We start from the raw sequence: 21,566 nt of genomic DNA, 5'->3' as shown, positions 1-21,566 counted from the left end.
CAGACACATCCAGACAGAGACACACACACCCAGGCAGACAGACACATCCAGACAGACACACACACCCAGACAGACAGACACATCCAGACAGAGACACACACACAGACAGACAGACAGATCTCCAGACAGACAGACAAACACTTCCAGACAGAGACACACACACCCAGACAGACACATTAAGATACACACATCTAGACAGACACGCACAAATCCAGAGATAGACAGACACAGACACACACCAGAGATACACACACAGACACACACCCAGAGAGATAGACAGACACAGACACACACACACAGACACACACCCAGAGATACACACACAGACACACACCCAGAGATACACACACAGACACACACCCAGAGATATATATATATATATATATATACATACACACACACACACACACACACACACACACACACACACACACACACACACATTACTTAAATAGCAAAAGCCTGGGAAAGGGATTATAACTTTTTCACTTAAATTTCAAGGCGGATTGTCTTTAAAAACAGTGTGATTTGTCTGATTTAGGGGAAAAACAACTTGGGATAAGAACTCCCTCTCTCTCCCCTCTCTCTCCCTCTCTCTCTCTCTCCCTCTCTCTCCGCCTCTCTCTCCTCTCTCCCCCTCTCTCTCTCCGCCTCTCTCTCTCCCTCTCCTCTCTCTTCTCTCCCCCTCTCTCTCTCTCTCTCCCCGCCTCTCTCTCTCCCTCTCTCTCCGCCTCTCTCTCCCTCTCCTCTCTCTTCTCTCCCCCTCTCTCTCTCCGCCTCTCTCTCCTCTTCTCTCTCCTCTTCTCCCTCTCTCTCTCTCTCTCTCTCCTCTCTCTCCGTGTGTGCTGCTGGGTGTCACGTGACCGGCGCGCCTGCCCCGCCTCTCCCCTCCTCCCCCTTGCGGTGACGTCACCGCTCCCCGCAGACAGACGGCCCGTGTGCAGTGGTGACGTCAGAGGCCGCACCGGGCGGACATCGAACCGGAGCAGCACCGGGACCGGAGGCAGAGACCTGTCCCCCTCAGCTGTAGAGGTAACACCGCCTGTCTGCACTCAGCCGCCCTCCCCCCACCCCGGGATACTGCGGCAGTGAGGGGGGGAGAGGATGAGGGGGGGAGAGGATGAGGGGGGCAGGGCACAGGGAGATGGGGACAGGGCACAGTGAGGGGGGGGGACAGGGCACAGTGAGGGGGGGGACAGGGCACAGTGAGGGGGGGGACAGGGCACAGTGAGGGGGGGGACAGGGGACCGGGCACAGTGAGGGGGGGACAGGGCACAGTGAGGGGGGGACAGGGCACAGTGAGTGGGGACAGGGCACATTGAGGGGGGACAGGGCACAGTGAGGGGGGGGACAGGGGACCGGGCACAGTGAGGGGGGGACAGGGCACAGTGAGGGGGGGACAGGGCACAGTGAGTGGGGACAGGGCACATTGAGGGGGGACAGGGCACAGTGAGGGGAGAGGAGGGACAGGGCACAGTGTGGGGGAGAGGAGGGACCGGGCACAGTGTGGGGGGGAGAGGAGGGACAGGGCACAGTGTGGGGAAGATGGACAGGGCACAGTGTGGGGGGGAGAGGGGGGACAGGGCACAGTGATGGGGAGAGGGGACACGGCACAGTGAGGGGGAGAGGGGGACACGGCACAGTGAGGGGGAGAAAGGGACAGGGCACAGTGAGGGGGAGAGGGGGACAGGGCACAGTGAGGGGGAGAGGGGGGACAGGGCACAGAGAGGGGGGACAGGGCACAGTGAGGGTGAGGGGGGGACAGGGCACAGTGAGGGGGAGAGGGGGGACAGGGCACAGTGAGGGGGACAGGGCACATTGAGGGGGGGACGGGGGACAGGGCACATTGAGGGGGGGACAGGGCACAGTGAGGGGGGGACAGGGCACAGTGAGTGGGGACAGGGCACAGTGAGGGGGGGACAGGGCACAGTGAGTGGGGACAGGGCACATTGAGGGGGGACAGGGCACAGTGAGGGGAGAGGAGGGACAGGGCACAGTGTGGGGGGAGAGGAGGGACAGGGCACAGTGTGGGGGGGAGAGGAGGGACAGGGCACAGTGTGGGGAAGATGGACAGGGCACAGTGTGGGGGGGAGGGGGGACAGGGCACAGTGATGGGGAGAGGGGACACGGCACAGTGAGGGGGAGAGGGGGGACACGGCACAGTGAGGGGGAGAAGGGGACAGGGCACAGTGAGGGGGAGAGGGGGGACAGGGCACAGTGAGGGGGAGAGGGGGGACAGGGCACAGAGAGGGGGGACAGGGCACAGTGAGGGTGAGGGGGGGACAGGGCACAGTGAGGGGGAGAGGGGGGACAGGGCACAGTGAGGGGGACAGGGCACAGTGAGGGGGAGAGGGGGGACAGGGCACATTGAGGGGGAGAGGGGGGACAGGGCACGGAGAGGGGGGACAGGGCACAGTGAGGGGGAGAGGGGGGACAGGGCACAGTGAGGGGGAGAGGGGGGACAGGGCACAGTGAGGGGGAGAGGAGGGACAGGGCACAGTGAGGGGGAGAGGAGGGACAGGGCACAGTGAGGGGGGAGGGGGGCAGGGCTCAGTGATGGGGAGAGGGGGACACGCTGGGCACAGCATGGGGGCGCGGGGGGACAGACATCCTGGGCACAGCATGGGGGAGACGGGGGAACATTCCCGGGTGTAGGGCAGAGCTGCCATACAGAGAATGAGGCACCTGGCTGGGAGAACTAGGCTCAGTTAGTGGGGGGGAGGGGGTAGGATAGAGAAACACTAGCAGTTAGTGTGTATGGGAGGGTGGGGGGTACGGGACTGGCAGTGATTGGTGAGTGGCCATGATGGGGCACTGGTATTGATTTGGCGGGGGCGTGACAAGTGTTGGTAACCAGTGGGGGGCATGTGTGTGTATAAGGTGTTAGTGATGTGGCATCAGCCAGGGAGGGGACGCATGGGGACAGTGGCATCAGCCAGGGAGGGGACGCATGGGGACACTGGCATCACCCAGGGAGGGGACGCATGGGGACACTGGCATCAGCCAGGGTGAGGACGCATGGGGACACTGGCATCAGCCTGGGAGTGGACGCATGGGGACAGTGGCATCACCCAGGGAGGGGACGCATGGGGACAGTGGCATCACCCAGGGAGGGGACGCATGGGGACACTGGCATCACCCAGGGAGGGGACGCATGGGGACACTGGCATCACCCAGGGTGGGGACGCATGGGGACACTGGCATCACCCAGGGAGGGAACGCATGGGGACAGTGGCTTCAGCCAGGGTGGGGACGCATGGGCACACTGGCATCACCCAGGGAGGGGACGCTGGCATCACCCAGGGAGGGGACGCATGGGGACACTGGCATCACCCAGGGAGGGGACGCATGGGGACACTGGCATCACCCAGGGAGGGGACGCATGGGGACACTGGCATCAGCCAGGGAGGGGACGCATGGGGACACTGGCATCAGCCAGGGAGGGGACGCATGGGGACACTGGCATCAGCCAGGGAGGGGACGCATGGGGACACTGGCATCAGCCAGGGAGGGGACGCATGGGGACACTGGCATCACCCAGGGAGGGGACGCATGGGGACAGTGGCATCAGCCAAGGAGGGGACGCATGGGGACACTGGCATCACTCAGGGAGGGGACGCATGGGGACACTGGCATCACCCAGGGAGGGGACGCATGGGGACACTGGCATCACCCAGGGAGGGGACGTATGGGGACACTGGCATCCGCCAGGGAGGGGACGCATGGGGACACTGGCATCAGCCAGGGAGGGGACGCATGGGGACACTGGCATCAGCCAGGGAGGGGACGCATGGGGACAGTGGCATCACCCAGGAAGGGGACGCATGGGGACACTGGCATCAGCCAGGGAGGGGACGCATGGGGACACTGGCATCAGCCAGGGAGGGGACGCATGGGGACACTGGCATCAGCCAGGGAGGGGACGCATGGGGACACTGGCATCACCCAGGGAGGGGACGCATGGGGACAGTGGCATCACCCAGGGAGGGGACGCATGGGGACAGTGGCATCACCCAAGAAGGGAACGCATGGGGACACTGGCATCACCCAGGGTGGGGACGCATGGGGACACTGGCATCACCCAGGGTGGGGACGCATGGGGACACTGGCATCACCCAGGGTGGGGACGCATGGGGACACTGGCATCACCCAGGGTGGGGACGCATGGGGACACTGGCATCACCCAGGGAGGGGACGAATGGGGACACTGGCATCAGCCAGGGTGGGGACGCATGGGGACACTGGCCTCACCCAGGGAGGGGACGAATGGGGACACTGGCATCACCCAGGGAGGGGACGCATGGGGACACTGGCAGCCAGGGAGGGGACGCATGGGGACAGTGGCATCACCCAGGGAGGGGACGCAGGGGGACAGTGGCATCACCCAAGAAGGGGACGCATGGGGACACTGGCATCACCCAGGGTGGGGACGCATGGGGACACTGGCATCACCCAGGGTGGGGACGCATGGGGACACTGGCATCACCCAGGGAGGGGACGAATGGGGACACTGGCATCAGCCAGGGTGGGGATGCATGGGGACACTGGCATCACCCAGGGAGGGGACGAATGGGGACACTGGCATCACCCAGGGAGGGGACGCATGGGGACACTGGCATCAGCCAGGGAGGGGACGCATGGGGACAGTGGCATCACCCAGGGAGGGGACGCATGGGGACACTGGCATCAGCCAGGGAGGGGACGCATGGGGACACTGGCATCACCCAGGGAGGGGACGCATGGGGACACTGGCATCAGCCAGGGTGGGGGAAGTGGAAGTGGCTGAGGATCTATTTTGTGTTCAGTGATTATAAAGAGGGTGACGAGGTCCGTGAGAGGGGCTTTCGTGGTGGCATCCGGTTCTCATGAGGGGCATAACCATTTCTAACAGTGGTTGTTGACTTGTCCTTTTGTGTAATTATACGCCTGATGGGTGCGGGGGTTTCCCTTATCCTATTGTTCCTTGGGTTCTATGCTTCATGAAAGGCATTATAAAGCACTGCAAGTATCCTCCCTATACTGTATATTAGAAACAGTGTTTGTCGCTATATCATTTATATCAGGGGTTTTCAACTCCAACTCAGGCAACGACTGAGCCACTGATTGAACCACCTGTGCTGAAGCAGGGATATCCTGAAAACCTGACCTGTTGCGGGGTCTTGAGGACAGGAGTTGAGAACCCCTGATTTATATAACGACCATTGCATTTAATTTTTAGATCCTTGTTGCATGTACTGTTTATGTCCTCCAGCCTTAAATAAACCGTCCAAATAATTGTTTGGACCATTGGAATGACCCAAGCCCTTAACTTTCTTAATGTAGAGAAAATTTGCGGTAGTGTTGTGCCTGCTCCGCACTTTTTTGGCTTCACTTTGCAGTTAAGCATTGCTGAATTCTGTGCCTGAGTAAATTAAACGTTCTGTGTAGACCATGACTTGATTTCCAGTAATTAAACCCACCCTTTATTGTCAGGATATCCCCGATCCTGGAATCGCGTCTCCCCGAGATGCAGAGCATGTGCTTTATAGTCCGAGCTAATGGGCCTCCTTGGGTCGTACTGTGAATTATCACTATTAAACAAAGAGATGATCTGGTGTACCTGGGGTATTCCTGGCTTTTCTCTGCCGCTTCTAGCCCAAGCATGGATGGGGGGGGGGAGGCAGAACTAACCAGATCCTCATGATTATTCATTTATTTTCCATTTCAAGCCCACTGTGGAAGTGTTGGCTAGCTAGTTGGTGCTCAAGACCCTTCCCCCCCCCAACCCTGACCTGTTGGGGGTGGGTTGAGGACTGGAGTTGAGTCCCACCGGGCTAGATAATGGTGGTAGAGTGTTCAATAGCTCGATGCTAGCACAGGGCAATGTTTACAGCTGCTGCACTGTCAGGATAGGATTGGAGGCTGGCTTCAGGGGTCATGCCATCAGCATCTCTAGCCCAGTTATCAGCCTCCTGCTGGGCTGCAGTGAACTGTTAGCTGTCTACATAAAGATTATCACATGACCGTCTTCAGGGAGACCTCACCTCATTTTTCTTCCCTTATTGGGTTTTCACCGAGTATTTGCATGTGTTTTAAGCTCGCTGTCACGTTCCCTTATATTAACTGGATCTTTAGTGTGTGTTTGAAATCGATCATGCATCACCCGTCGTGATACAGAGCAGCACGGGTTAGATTTAAAGAGAGGCTGGCTTGGCATCTGCATTAATATGCTCGAGATCATGCAAAAGACTAACACACAGGATAAGCGTGATAACCTTCGATTACGAGCCAATGTATTAATAGCTGTTTAACCCTGTACTGGTGTTGCAAGGTTAGATGTCAGTAATGGCCTTGGGTATCTTTCCTTAATATTTTTTTCAGTAATATCCGTGGGGAGAAACATATAGATGTCTCACACACTGCTAATGTTGAATACGGTATAATCATTTGACCTTGAACACATTAAATAACAATACACGTGTTTTTTTTTTTTTTTGCAGATGATTTAAAGGCTGACTGAGATCTTGCACCACCAGAAGCTCTGAATGCTGTTGATTCCTGGGTTTACATCTAGCTATAACTCGCGTTAACCGGAGATGTGAAAACACATTGCTGAGAGCACCGCCGCCATTTGAAGCTAGTGCTAACAACTGATCTCCGTCTCTACTCTTTTTACATTTGAATGTGAATATGGATGCAATTTTTGTGACCTACATTTTATAACCGAAATAGCTGTTATACTTCAGACTGACTCCTTTGGACCAAAGTGAATATAACAGAACATAGGCTTTTTGTTACATACAATGCACGTGGCCCTTTTGCTAATTGTATGGATTTCTTGTGCGTCATAAAGTGGCTGTTGAATAGGTTCAGATTTTTTTTTAAATTTGCAGATATTTATGGTCCGTCGCAAAGAGAGGCAAATTAAGGAGTTTAATGTAAAAATGTAGCAGGGAAATTCCGTAGAGCTAACACCGGGAAATTGAACTTTTGCTTCATGTTGGCTCCTAGAAGTTGAAATTGTGCCGGTTCTTGTATTTATTTATTTTTTGGATTTTTGGTTCAGAAAGAAACTAAATATGGGGGAAGATGGGAGCCCGCCATTAAAAAAGCTCGCCAAGGATATGGACATTAGCGCCGTTGTTCCTGATGGTGCGAACAAGCTCATAACAATAAAGATGGAGATTGATGATTACAAAGACGCAGCTGTAGAGGATCATGCAGACAATGTCAAATCCAGCAATGTGTCACTGAGTGGATCTTCTGATTTAAACCCTGGACTAAAACACACGTTGGCACAGTTTAATGTAAGCAGTCGGTGTTCGCTGGGTGGACCTGCTGCGTTTTCAGCTCGGTTTTCCCAAGAGAACATGTCCCCTACAGTGTTCTTGCCTCTCCCATCTCCCCAGATTCACCCCGGGCCACTTCTTATCCCCTCGGACAGTTCGACAGAGCTCACCCATACCGAGCTGGAGCGGGAATCTATTTCCTGCTTTATGGTGGGGGGCGAAAAAAGACTGTGCCTTCCTCAAGTCTTAAACTCTGTTCTCCGGGACTTCTCCCTTCAGCAGATTAACGTGGTGTGCGACGAAATGTATATATATTGCTCGCGGTGTACTTCAGACCAGCTCCACATACTAAAGGTTTTGGGAATCCTTCCATTTAACGCCCCCTCCTGCGGGTTGATCACACTGACGGATGCTCAGAGACTATGCAATGCTCTTTTACGGCCGCACACTTTCCCACAAAACGGTAGCTTGCTCCCTGCGAAGAACTCTTTGGCTCAATTGAAGGAGACGGGTAGTGCCTTTGATGTCGAACATGATTGTTTAGGAAAGTGCCAGGGCTTGTTTGCGCCTCAACTCTACACCCAGCCGGACGCCCCGTGCATCCAGTGTTTAGAGTGCTACAGGATGTTGTCCACGCAGACGTTCGTGATGCACTCTCACAGATCCCCGGACAAGAGGACCTGCCATTGGGGTTTCGATTCTGCCAAGTGGTACTGTTATATTCACCTGAACCCGAAATATCTGGAAACTCCTGATGGGAAAAACACGAAGGTTCTCTTAGAAGAAATGAAGGAGAAGTTTAGTAAGAAAAATCAACCGAAACGGAACCAAGCTAAAGTAAGAGCCTGTTTTTGTGTATGTATTCGGCGTGGGTAACCCAGAATGTGCCATTAAGGTTTTCCGACACGTTGTTTCCTTACAGCGTATGTCTCATGCAGGCGTCTGACATGATGTACCCACGGGCTGGGGCGGTTGTTACAGATACATTGAATCTATTGCCCCCGTGTCTGCCAAAATACCTCATTAGAATATTCCACTCATTCATAATTTACAATAGGAGTCTCTCCTTGGACGGAAGTGAAACTAAGTATCGTGGGATGTTTAATTCCCGGCTAATCAATTAAAATGCTGTACATCTCATTTTAAAGCCGGGGTGGGCAACTCCAGTCCTCTAGGGCCACCAACAGGTCAGGTTTTAAGAATATCCCTGCTACAGTACAGATGGCTGAATCATTGCTTGTGCTGAAGCAGGGATAAAGTATTTGATAAGTAATTGAAAATACATTTTGAAACTTTTCCGTGGTGAGCAAAGCTTTGGGTAGTTGCGTTTAAAAATAAATAAATAAATATAACCCAATGTCGTGTGGGGATAATACGGTCTGTTCATAAAGTCTCGGGACAATATCATTTAGTCTGTTTAATGCGTCCTTTGTATCCCTCAGGTAAGATGGCAAAGTATTCACGAAAGGTGTCCAAATGAGATCCACATAAACACTTGATTGTTCGTTAAGATTCTAAATCCCCGACACAATCGGGCGTCCAGGTGGATCAGAGTGCCCTTATGGACTTGAGGTAGACAATAGAATGTCGCTAATTGTGGTGTAGGTATTAGGAGTTCATATTCCTTCTTAGATAATACCTTGTTATTTAGACCCAGATCTAGAATGCTTTTAAGATCGCTTCTGTATCGAACAGTGGGATTAGTCTTTAGTATTTTATAACATATAAATTGTCAGACAGTAAGTAGCATTTTACACTCCCTTATGTAATCCTCAGTATTTACAATCACTATATTGCCCCACTTATCAGAGGGCTTCAGGATGATATCACTATCGATGTGTAATTCTTTTACGGCTGCACGTTCTGTGCCAGTGAGATTATCAGGACATATTGTAGGTCTTGGATTCTCCAAGTCCTTGGTCACTAACTTCATACAAAATCTCTACGTTCAAGCTCGTCGCCAATGCTGGGGTAAATTTAGACGTAGGCATCAACTCGGAGAAGGGGCCCTCACCTTGTACTCTTGTGGACTCTTCCAGGAGAGAAGTCATGTCCCTAATATTGTTTAGATCTATTAAGTCCAAGTTATCCAATCCCTGATTGTGTGCCTACTCATAAGTGATCCAATCCCTGATATCTCAGTTGTGCCTGCTCACGTCTTTTAAAGACTTTATGAAGTTAAAGTTTCCTTCCAAAATAGGTGGGTGTCTTCAACCCAATCAAAAGCCCGTCGATCTTCTGACGGAGAAAAAGATAGACCCTTGTTTAGAGCCTTTACTTGATGGTGTTTTTGTCGGGGGTAATGATTTGGTTGCTGTCCGCTATAGTATTGTTTATCTGCGTCGGCTTACTATCCATTATCACACCAGCGACTAGCCTAATAGTGTAATCCCATACTTTAAACCAGCTCCCCTGACTCATTAAGCATTAATTATTAAATTACCGGCACTGTAGTGGCTGAAAAAAAGGAAGAGCGTCCTAATCTTGTATTGCCCAAGCATGCGCACTGTGTGCTACCATTTACACAGGTATAACTTATCCCAGTCCACACGTGGAACCTATACTAATTGGTTTGGGGCCATCAAATGATCCAACCTGACGTATAGGTCAGGGGTCTTTTGTTTGTTAACACACTTAGTGACACAATATACTGTTTCTCTAAAGTAGATTAAGTGCTTTGGAAGACAGATAAATACCACTACAATATACTAAGTGGACCTAATAGGGAACACAACTGACAGCATGGATCATTAGTTCTACTTTAACCTGGTCCTCCCCTTCTACACACTGATATTTCTATGGGGGGGGGGGGAGTGTAAATGCTCCAGTTCTAATCATTAGACATGGAGTTCAATCGATAGTCACTGGAGTTATTTGAGGACTGTCTAATTAGTATAGCATCTGATATGGATATAAACTTAATAACAATACCCCAAAAGTGGACATACTAGGGAACAGTTGGTATCCTGTTATTTTCATGTATATAGGTCACCGATTGGCCATAGATTTAACTTTACCAATCGGGTATATATTTTTTTTATATTATTGTTAATTAAAAGGATTTTAATTTTCACTCATTTTACATTTGACACCCCGAGTGCATTCTTCAGGGAACCTTTCCCTCTGTTTACGTCTATCCCATTATCCCTATTGCACCGTGTATATATTAATTTAAGCTGAAGCGGGAGTTATATCCCCTCTCCACCCCACCCTCCCCCGCCCATTCATTGGTTAACTATTCTTACAGTTTGCAGCTCAAACTGATGGGAACATTTGCAGCAAATTATCACAAACAGGAAAGTGTTGCAAAGATCTTGCACTGCTGGAGAGGTGTGCTAAAGCCTGCTATAGAAATCAAAGGATGCTTTAAAACTCATAAAAATGGCATTAAGAGTTGAATAATACAAAATAACGAAAAGGGTCGCTGTTATCTGATACTACAGAACTAATTTATTTAAATAAAAACATAAGATCTCACATGTTTTGCTGCTTTAAAACAGCAATAAGGGTTGACTTTTTTTATAGAATAAAATAAAAATGATTACAGGATTGAAGCAGGGGGTCCCCAGAGCTGAATCCCATTCATTTCAGCTGCGGGGACCCCCTGCTTCCAGAGATACTTACCTCCGTAGGGGGTGTTGGTATCTCTGCGGAGTTTAAAGGTGCAGGTCATGCCGGCCAATAGAAAGCCTCACCGGATTAAGTCGCGGCTTTCTATTGGTCCACATGACGTGGGACCCTCCCCTCCTCCCTACTAGGAAAATATGTAATTAAAACGAAAACCCAATTTAGCAAAACGTGTCCGGAAATGGTCAATCTCCTCCAATGGGTTATAGGTTCAATTAGAGCGCAAAGACCTTGCTTATTACTTTTAGATTTAATATTACAAAAGCCGTACAGTGCTTATTACAGAAAACCTAACACATTACCAGTTAATAATAGATCCTTTCAAGAGGCCAAGAAGCAGCGTTCATGAAGTCCACGTGTGCGCAGTTATAACGCACCTCTGGGTGAATATCTGGCTATGAATTAAAACCCCACACCTTTTTAAAGAGGCGATCCAAGCAGGCAAATTCTTTGTAACATAGGATGGAAGTAGGGGGGTGTCTCCTGAGCTGAACCCCATTAATTTCGGCTGTGGTGACCCCTGCTTCCGGAGATGCTTACCTCCGTAGTAGGCGTCAGCAGCCGCTCCGCTTGGCTAGCAGAGATCACGCAATGGCCGCTTTTCAAAGCTCCCGCGCTTTGCGGGCCAATAGGAAGCAGTGACATCATCCGGGGCGGCTTCCTATTGGCCCTCGTGATGCGGAAGCTTTGAAAGGCAGAGATACCAGCACCCCCTTTTGGAGGTGAGTTTCTCGGGAAGGAGGGTGTCGTCGGAGCTGAGATTAATGGTTTCCGGAGACCCCCTGCCTCAATCCTATGTTAAAAAACAGGGAAGAAATCCGAAGATAGGAAGCGGGTGCACAGCTGTAAAAGCGGGGCCAGCACCAAAGCTAATGAAGTTTAAAAGTTATTTATTAAGCAACATAGTAACGGGGAACAAAAACACACACTAACGCGTTTCAGGCAAACGCCCTTAGGGCGTTTGCCTGAAACGCGTTAGTGTGTGTTTTTGTTCCCCGTTACTATGTTGCTTAATAAATAACTTTTAAACTTCATTAGCTTTGGTGCTGGCCCCGTTTTTACAGCTGTGCACCACTTCCTATCTTCGGATTTCTTTCCTGCTGTGACTAATCGGCGTGATGCACGCAACGACAAGAAGCAGCTATATGTGAGTACTGTGTCTCCCCCTTATAACAGGAGAAGTTGCTGACCGGTAACAGTGCTGTTTATGGAGAGCATTTGTCCGGTGGGGTACTGCATTGAGGTGATACATTCATACTTATAACTGTCTCCACCTTATGGACGATTATAGCTACACGAAAGAGACAGACAGAGCCCCTAGTGGTAGCACTCTATTCCTAAATGATATGGTGATTATTTAAAATAACTTTATTATTGACATAACGTTAAAATATTGGGATCTAAAACAAGGATTAAATATTCCAAGTGTGTGTGTCTCTATTGGATTAGTGTATCCAGAAGAGTGTACATAATTGATTTAATGTCCAGTGTTAGGGTAGTTCACTGGCCCTAGTGTTCCACATATATAGTGAATTGACTAGAGTTCTAGTGGATTGTCAGCAGTTAGAGCCACTCATGCAGTGCCCCAGTAGGATATACTAGTTGGTGCTCTTAAGTATGGGACCTATGCTGTGCTATTGCGTGATGGCAGCTTAAGCATAATAAAGTTGTTGTATAGAACAAATCTTGGTCTAAGTGCACCTATTTTATGTTTCCGTCACCTCCCTATACATAGGTGGTGTGTTGAATAGGGTGTATGGTGCCTGGTACATAAACATCTACAGTGGTTGATGTCTGAGGTATGCTGTATACTAGTATTGATGAAACTTATACTGGTATATATTGTGACACTGCTATAACTATGTTCTGAATAGATACCAAGTTAATAGCTATGTACTGTACCTTTTGGGGTATAATATCGGTCAGTTGAGAGACCTGTCCCCATTTGGCACAGTGCTAATGCATGTGTGGTTGTGTTCTGGCACTCCAGGGGTTAATTTCTGGTTAGGTTTGCCTATTGCTAAAATTTTAGCAATAGGCAAACCTAACCAGAAATTAACCCCTGGAGTGCCAGAACACAACCACACATGCATTAGCACTGTGCCAAATGGGGACAGGTCTCTCAACTGACCGATATTATACCCCAAAAGGTACAGTACATAGCTATTAACTTGGTATCTATTCAGAACATAGTTATAGCAGTGTCACAATATATACCAGTATAAGTTTCATCAATACTAGTATACAGCATACCTCAGACATCAACCACTGTAGATGTTTATGTACCAGGCACCATACACCCTATTCAACACACCACCTATGTATAGGGAGGTGACGGAAACATAAAATAGGTGCACTTAGACCAAGATTTGTTCTATACAACAACTTTATTATGCTTAAGCTGCCATCACGCAATAGCACAGCATAGGTCCCATACTTAAGAGCACCAACTAGTATATCCTACTGGGGCACTGCATGAGTGGCTCTAACTGCTGACAATCCACTAGAACTCTAGTCAATTCACTATATATGTGGAACACTAGGGCCAGTGAACTACCCTAACACTGGACATTAAATCAATTATGTACACTCTTCTGGATACACTAATCCAATAGAGACACACACACTTGGAATATTTAATCCTTGTTTTAGATCCCAATATTTTAACGTTATGTCAATAATAAAGTTATTTTAAATAATCACCATATCATTTAGGAATAGAGTGCTACCACTAGGGGCTCTGTCTGTCTCTTTCGTGTATCTAGTTACATGCCCCTTGCAGCACCACTCCCTCTGTAATATATCCAAGCTGAAGCGGGGGCACACCATAAGTTTCTGGACGATTATAGCTACCTATGTTTATATTATATTATATATACAGCACTGGGTCCAGTACTTCACTCAGCATTATTTGGCTTCTTCCACACACCATCAATGTGTGCAACTTTAACATTCATTCATATTATATGTTTCAATCACACTGAGCACTGCTACTTGGAACTTTGTGTCTAAACTATCTATCCTATGTTATAAAACAGCCTTCCAAACTGTCAAAGACAAAATGTCTTGGGGTTGGGCAATATACCGATATTTGGTAATATCACGATAACATAATCTCCCATAGTGCCAATATTGGAGATTACCTGTAATTGCGATATTACGGGATGTCAGTGGGCAGAGCGGTAGCTTTGAAGCTGCCGCTGTGCTCTCTCTCTGCCTCCCTCTCTCTCCGAGTCCTCCTCCCTTCCTACATCTGAATGCATGCTCAAAGGGAGAGGGAGGAGCTTCGGGGGAGGATGTGAGAGCAGCAGTTTGCGGCAGGGTAAGGTAGGAACTCCTCTCCTCCAATTCTTAATTGTCGAAAAATCTGTAATGTATTTTCAAGATTTTATAAATTAAATGTGTGTTAAATGGAGGGAGTTTCTCTCTCGGTGAGAGTGATGGAAAGAGGGCGATTTTATAACGATGGGAGCAGTGTAGGCGAGAGTGATGGGTTGAGGGGGATGTTAGGGTGATGAGAGCAGTGTAGGTGAGTGATGGGATGTGTGAGAGGTTAGTGGGATGGGAGCAGTGTAGGTGAGAGTGATGGGATGAGGGGGAGGTTAGGGGGATGGGAGCAGTGTAGGTGAGTGATGGGATGAGGGGGAGGTTAGTGGGATGGGAGCAGTGTAGGTGAGTGATGGGATGAGGGGGGTGTTAGGGGGATGGGAGCCGTGTAGGTGAGTGATGGGATGAGGGGTAGGTTAGGGGGATGGGAGCAGTGTAGGTGAGTGATAGGATGAGGGGGAGGTTAGGGGGATGGGAGCAGTGTAGGTGAGTGATGGGATGAGGGGTAGGTTAAGGGGATGGGAGCAGTGTAGGTGAGAGTGATGGGATGAGGGGGAGGTTAGGGGGGTGGGAGCAGTGTAGGTGAGTGATGGGATGAGGGGTAGGTTAGGGGGATGGGAGCAGTGTAGGTGAGTGATGGGATGAGGGGGAGGTTAGGGGGATGGGAGCAGTGTAGGTGAGTGATAGGATGAGGGGGAGGTTAGGGGGATGGGAGCAGTGTAGGTGAGAGTGTTGGAAAGAGGGGATGGTTAGGGGTATGGGAGCAGTGTAGGTGAGTGATGGGATGAGGGGTAGGTTAGGGGGATGGGAGCAGTGTAGGTGGGGGATGGGAGCAGTGTTGGTGAGTGATGGGTTGAGGGGGAGGTTAGGGAGATGGGAGCAGTGTAGGTGAGAGTGATGGGATGAGGGGTAGGTTAGGGGGATGGGAGCAGTGTAGGCGAGTGATGGGATGAGGGGGAGGTTAGGGGGATGCGAGCAGTGTAGGTGAGTGATAGGATGAGGGGATGGTTAGGGGGATGGGAGCAGTATTGGTGAGTGATGGGATGAGGGGGAAGTTAGTGGGATGGGAGCAGTGTAGGTGAGTGATGGGATGAGGGGGTGGTTAGGGGGATGGGAGCAGTGTAGGTGGGGGATGGGAGCAGTGTAGGTGAGTGATGGGATGAGGGGTAGGTTAGGGGGATGGGAGCAGTGTAGGTGGGGGATGGGAGCAGTGTAGGTGAGTGATAGGATGAGGGGGAGGTTAGGGGGATGGGAGCAGTGTAGGTGAGTGATGGGATGAGGGGTAGGTTAGGGGGATGGGAGCAGTGTAGGTGAGTGATAGGATGAGGGGGAGGTTAGGGGGATGGGAGCAGTGTAGGTGAGACTGATGGGATGAGGGGGAGGTTAGGGGGTGGGAGCAGTGTAGGTGAGACTGATGGGATGAGGGGGGTGGGAGCAGTGTAGGTGAGACTGATGGGATGAGGGGGATGGGAGCAGTGTAGGTGAGTGATGGGATGAGGGGGAGGGGAGCAGTGTAGGTGAGTGATGGGATGAGGGGTAGGTTAGGGGGATGGGAGCAGTGTTGGTAAGTGATGGGATGAGGGAGAGGTTAGGGGGATGGGAGCAGTGTAGGTGAGACTGATGGGATGAGGGGGATGGGAGCAGTGTAGGTGAGTGATGGGATGAGGGGGAGGGGAGCAGTGTAGGTGAGACTGATGGGATGAGGGGGATGGGAGCAGTGTAGGTGAGTGATGGGATGAGGGGGAGGGTAGCAGTGTAGGTGAGGGATGGGAGCAGTGTAGGTGAGTGATAGGATGAGGGGGAGGTTAGGGGGATGGGAGCAGTGTAGGTGGGGGATGGGAGCAGTGTAGGTGAGTGATAGGATGAGGGGGAGGTTAGGGGGATGGGAGCAGTGTAGGTGAGTGATGGGATGAGGGGGAGGTTAGGGGGATGGGAGCAGTGTAGGTGGGGGATGGGAGCAGTGTAGGTGAGTGATAGGATGAGGGGGAGGTTAGGGGGATGGGAGCAGTGTAGGTGAGTGATAGGATGAGGGGGAGGGGAGCAGTGTAGGTGAGTGATGGGATGAGGGGGATGGGAGCAGTGTAGGTGAGTGATGGAATGAGGGGGATGGGAGCAGTGTAGGTGAGTGATGGGATGAGGGGGATGGGAGCAGTGTAGGTGAGTGATGGGATGAGGGGGAGGTTAGGGGGATGGGAGCAGTGTAGGTGGGGGATGGGAGCAGTGTAGGTGAGTGATAGGATGAGGGGGAGGTTAGGGGGATGGGAGCAGTGTAGGTGAGTGATGGGATGAGGGGGATGGGAGCAGTGTAGGTGAGTGATGGGATGAGGGGGATGGGAGCAGTGTAGGTGAGTGATGGGATGAGGGGGATGGGAGCAGTGTAGGTGAGTGATGGGATGAGGGGGAGGTTAGGGGGATGGGAGCAGTGTAGGTGAGGGGTGGATGGGTGGATGGTAGGGTTATGGAGGCAGTGAAATGAGAAAAGGTCAAGTGCAAATATGGAAGGGGTTTGGGAATGAAGGGCCTTTTGTTATAGTAAATCTAAAGAAAATATGTATTTTGGGAACACATTTTATTTAGTTTTATTAGAACATTTTCAGACTTATTTTAACAAATGTATTGCGATATATATTGTATCGTGATACATTCCTTAATATTATTATTGTGGTGAAAGTGTCGATATCGCCCCACCCGACTTGGATCGGCCTTTGTGTATCTGTCCTTTTTATGTGAGCATTTAATGGCTTTATTGCCAGTTAAGTCATAAACCCATTACACTCCCTGTTGAAAACACCAGATAAAGTAACATTGTGTAATACGGCAGGCATACACTTACAGGGCTTCAACTTGAAATGGGTAAGGCACAAATCACTTTCCCAAGATCACTCCCCAGCAACACATTGGCATCAATATCATCCATTAGTCCCACCACCCGCACACCCTGCCCTGCACCCCAATCCTGGCACGCCCTCGCCATAGGCAAATTGTGGCAGCCTCCTCCAGCCCTATTTCCCCCCCCCCCCCCCACAGGCATGGTCCGCCCGGGAATAATTTATTCAGGTCCCATCACCCCTGGGGCACACCAGGGTAACTCTGCTACCCCTGTGACCGGCTGTAATGGGCAGCTCTGTTATCATGCGCCCTGGCGCACTCCTTATCCGCAATCCCCTCCAGACTTCTTCTGATCTGGGCAGGCAGTAATGATATGTCCCAGCGTGATGCAGACATAGCACGGGTGGGTATCCCCTTACCCCAGCGCATGAACTGCGTCTCCCCCCCCCCCCCCAGATAAAGCCTCAGCAGGCCTAACAGGAGGCAGTTGCGGGCTCTCTCCTGCTCACCCCCCTTTTCCATCCTTGGACCCCCTTTTTTAGCTGCGGGTGCCCTGTACAAATCAAAACATTAAGGGGCCCTCCAGCAGTCTTGTGAATATTGGAACAATCGATTAATTCAAGGGAAAGGGAACCCCCTACTTCTGTAACAAGAAGAAAGATGGGGGACTGTGATGACAGCTTTAATATAAACAGAGCTGTATTTTCTTTCAACAGTAAATATTGTTAGTTTGTAATCGATTTGTTGATCTAAAATATAAAACGTTTGTACATTAGCAGTACGTTATTTTACATTTCAAGCGAGAAGTAGTGACATTGATTTTCTTCTTATCTAAATTGAAACTTGAGGCCTGGATTTCAAATACCAAACTATATTGTAACAAAAGAAGTAATTGAAACATTAGGTTGCTTTGGAAACCCTTCGGGGTGTAATTATTGTGCTGGATCCAGTTCCTTCCCCAGTTCACCTCGCCTGTTCCATTGCATCTTCAGTGGTTAAAGGTTCTGTCCATGATACTAGATATAACGGCGGTGATCCAGCTAAGAGGGGTGGCATTGAGCACCCCTGACCTAAAGGAACATGCAACAATAACCACACTTTAATACTTTAATTGGCCACATCTGCTTCTACTTGGAAAAATAGATGACAAAAAAAAAGATGCATGATAGCTATCCAAAAATGACAGATGTTCACCGTCCCGAGTCCTCACAAACGCTCTTTAAACCTCCCAAGCGTGGACAGGAACTTTTTATTGCTGCACGCGGAAACCTCCTGGGATGAGAAGATAATGGGGCCCCCAGCATCTCTCACGCTGGGAAGTGCTGCACGGACTGATATGACCAGCCAGCGGAGAGGCTGAGCTGAGGATGTCCGGCTGATGTGAGCACAGGTCCGCTGAGTGCCTTGCCCATGTCGTGTATCATAATGCATTTGCTGCATGAACATGTTATGAAGACGGACGTGTCCGGGGCACTATATTCTTAACTCCTCCATTCTGCTTCGTTTTAACCGTAATTTGGGTTTTAGGTCCGCATCCAGGTCCTTCAAAACGGGTTTGTTTTGGTTTCTGTTGCGTTTCTTTAAACAGGCTCTCTCTAAACCACGGGTGGCCAACACCAGTCGTCAAGGGCCACCAACAAGTCAGGTTTTCGGGATCTCCCTGCTTCAGCACATGTGGCTCAGTCTTTGACTGAACCACTGGTTGAGCCACCTGTGCTGAAGCAGGGAGATCCGTAACACTTGGCCTGTTGGTGGCCCTTGAGGACTGGACTTGGCCACACCTGCACTAAACCCATTGCTTGATCATACATAGCAGATTTGTTTTAAAAAAATATATATGTAATGCTTCCCCCATTAATTTAACTGTATTTTCTGCGGGGGATTTTAGTGGCAGTCTCTCAAAATAAGAAGTAATTGCTTTGAATTGTAGGGATCACAAAGCAGTGGTCCGTACTCATCCTCCATATTTTTGTTAACCTTGAACTGGTATTTCACCCCCCCCCCCCCATAATAGCGTATCTGTTGAACCACGGTGTCCTGCCCCCCGAATCTCATTTGAGCAGCCACTAAAAAGGCAACGAGGTTTGGGATGAATTCGGCCAATAGAAAGTTGCAACGTCCATGAAAAGAAGACGGTGACTTTGTATTTGTGACCTTGCAGCTGTATTTGTAGTGTTTTTATTGTGTGTCATAACTGGCACAGAAAGAACCCTACAAATATATTGGGACTCTGGAGGTCGGGGAACCAGTTCTTACCCCCAAGTTACGTAAACTGCAATAAGTCGTCTGCGGCGATTGATACTTTAAGATCTGTAAAAACATTTTGGCAAAATAAATGGCTCTCTCGATTTTTGTTGATGAAAACGTTTGGAGAATTTCAGGCAGCGGTGCGCAAACCGGGGGGGGGGGGGGTGAATTTTTTTTGGGGGGGGTGGGGCACGAGCAGAGGGGGAGAGCAGGCAGTGGGGCGCAAACAAAAAAGTTTGAGAACCCCTGCCTTAAGGGGACACTCTTTTCTAGGATTAAACTAAGGACAGTGGCTGTTTTAATAGGTTACTTGGGGCTAATTGACACCCTTTTAACAGAAACTTCCCCATGGTAAACGGCCACAGTTAAATTAGCTTGCTGTGTGCTCATTTGCATGTCATTACCCAGAATCCCTGGCTGCAGTGGTAGCCCTGAATGCTAAGAGATAATGGGGAAGGGCAGGGGTTTGCGGACCTGTCCGAGATGTGTGAATGTGCTCACAACGTGGTTTTATTTGCTTATTGGTCATAAGGAGCTAACATACTTTAATTCAGTGGGCCCCGTAAAAAACAAAACATATTTATTTTACACTAACTGCAAATAATCAGGTCCTTTTTAAGGTTCGTAGAATATTTGTAAAGAAGACGGTTACACTAATAAGTTGTATCTTATACTATATTAGTGAAAGCACTGTATGTTTGCCTGCCTGCCTGGATGTCCGGTGTCCCTAGGGGAAATCTCATTGGTCCCTTGGCCCGCCCGCCCCCGCACACCTCTCATTGGCCTGAGGCGGAGTGAGGGGCCAAAGGACAGACACACACACACACAGGGACACACACACACACACACACACACACACACACACACACACACACACACACACACACACACACACACACACACACACACAGGGACACACACACAGTGACACACACAGTGACACACACAGTGACACACACACAGAGGGACACAGGGACACACACACACAGTGACAGACACACACACAGTGACACACACACACACACACACTGTTACATACATTAGCGGGGCTCACAGTGTTAGCAGCACCCGCGCGCACCTCCTCCTCTCCCCGTGTCTCCCGCGCTTTCACCCCGACCCCCCCCCCCCCTCCCCCGGCGCCGCTACAGTCAGCGGGACACACACTATTATTACCCCTTCAGCGCCCCCCCCCCCCCCACCCAGTGTCAGCGGCCGTGCGAGACCCCCCCTCTATATCTCCCACCTCTCCCCCCCCCCCCACACATATACATGCCCCCCCTCCCCGGCGCTACAACTCACCCCTCCCCGGCGGGGGAACAGCCAGAAACAAAAAAATAACACAAAGAAAAGTAATCTTATAAATATCATATTAAAGGTTTTTTTTATTTATTGTACAGAGAAATAACTGGATACTCTTAAATACAAAGTAAATAAACCACTCTGTCTGTGCTGACATTATTCCTAACCAACAGTGGTGAGGAGATTTGGGATATTTCGGGTAGTGAGGAGATAGAGCAGTATACTGAGCCAGCAGCAGTGAAATCTTTAGAGGCGAGACTGACGTCCTGCAGTTTCAGGTCTAGTTACCGCTAGGCAGACCTCGTGATACGAGAGATCACTCGTGATGCGTTTAGGGTGCGTCGAGGTCTAAAGGGAATTATACCTGGAACTGCAGAACGCCAGATCTTCCCTCCGCTCACACAGCACGCTACACGACGTGCGTGCACTTGTGTGCGCGCGCGTTCGTCACAGATTCCTGGCGGACAATAGTAGTGTTCAGTATTGAAACTACCATTGGCTGCAAAGTACGGCGTCGACGCTGCTGCAGTCGCGGGAGTCTTTTCAATCTGTGATCTCCGGCTGAAGCAGCGTGACATCAATTTCAGCAGCCGATCAATGTCCAGACGTTTACATTGATTGGCTGCAGAAATTGACCACAAATTGAGCAAGATTGAAACTGCAACTACTCCCTAATCATAAAGCCCAATATCTTGCAATCCTCAAACACACACAGACATGCTCTCACGCACACTTCCTGGATGCCGCCTTTTTCCGTCTGATGGGGATGATCACACATCGCCCAGCAGACAGAGGCGTGCGCATGCTGTGTCGCAAAGTCCCCAGTGTGAACGCTTCTGCTGTGATTTCGCTGCTGCTGGCTCCGTATACTTCTCTTTCCGTATGAATATAGATCTACTGACTCTATTTCACTAGTTCTACTTGTATTCCTTATTTATTATGTGCGTTTTGATTTTGCATAAACTTCTA

General features: G+C 50.1%; 1 protein-coding gene across 2 annotated transcripts in view; it reads left to right on the top strand.

The window, feature by feature from the left end:
• The first annotated feature begins 876 nt into the window (after positions 1 to 876).
• The window catches only part of SKIL (SKI like proto-oncogene), a 28,873-nt gene continuing 8,183 nt past the window's right edge, over positions 877 to 21,566 (top strand). For both annotated transcript variants that reach the window (XM_075570818.1, XM_075570817.1), the window contains exons 1-2: positions 877 to 1,032; positions 6,480 to 8,105. In XM_075570818.1, the coding sequence (XP_075426933.1) occupies positions 7,059 to 8,105 (1,047 nt within the window). In that variant the 5' untranslated portion in view covers positions 877 to 1,032; positions 6,480 to 7,058. The remainder of the gene's footprint in view (positions 1,033 to 6,479; positions 8,106 to 21,566) is intronic.

Source organism: Ascaphus truei, chromosome 14 (genome assembly GCF_040206685.1).
Source record: "Ascaphus truei isolate aAscTru1 chromosome 14, aAscTru1.hap1, whole genome shotgun sequence".
In the NCBI taxonomy this organism is placed as follows: domain Eukaryota; kingdom Metazoa; phylum Chordata; class Amphibia; order Anura; family Ascaphidae; genus Ascaphus; species Ascaphus truei.
The sequence above is the reverse complement of the archived record's forward strand: the minus strand, read 5'-3'. Positions and strand labels throughout refer to the sequence as shown.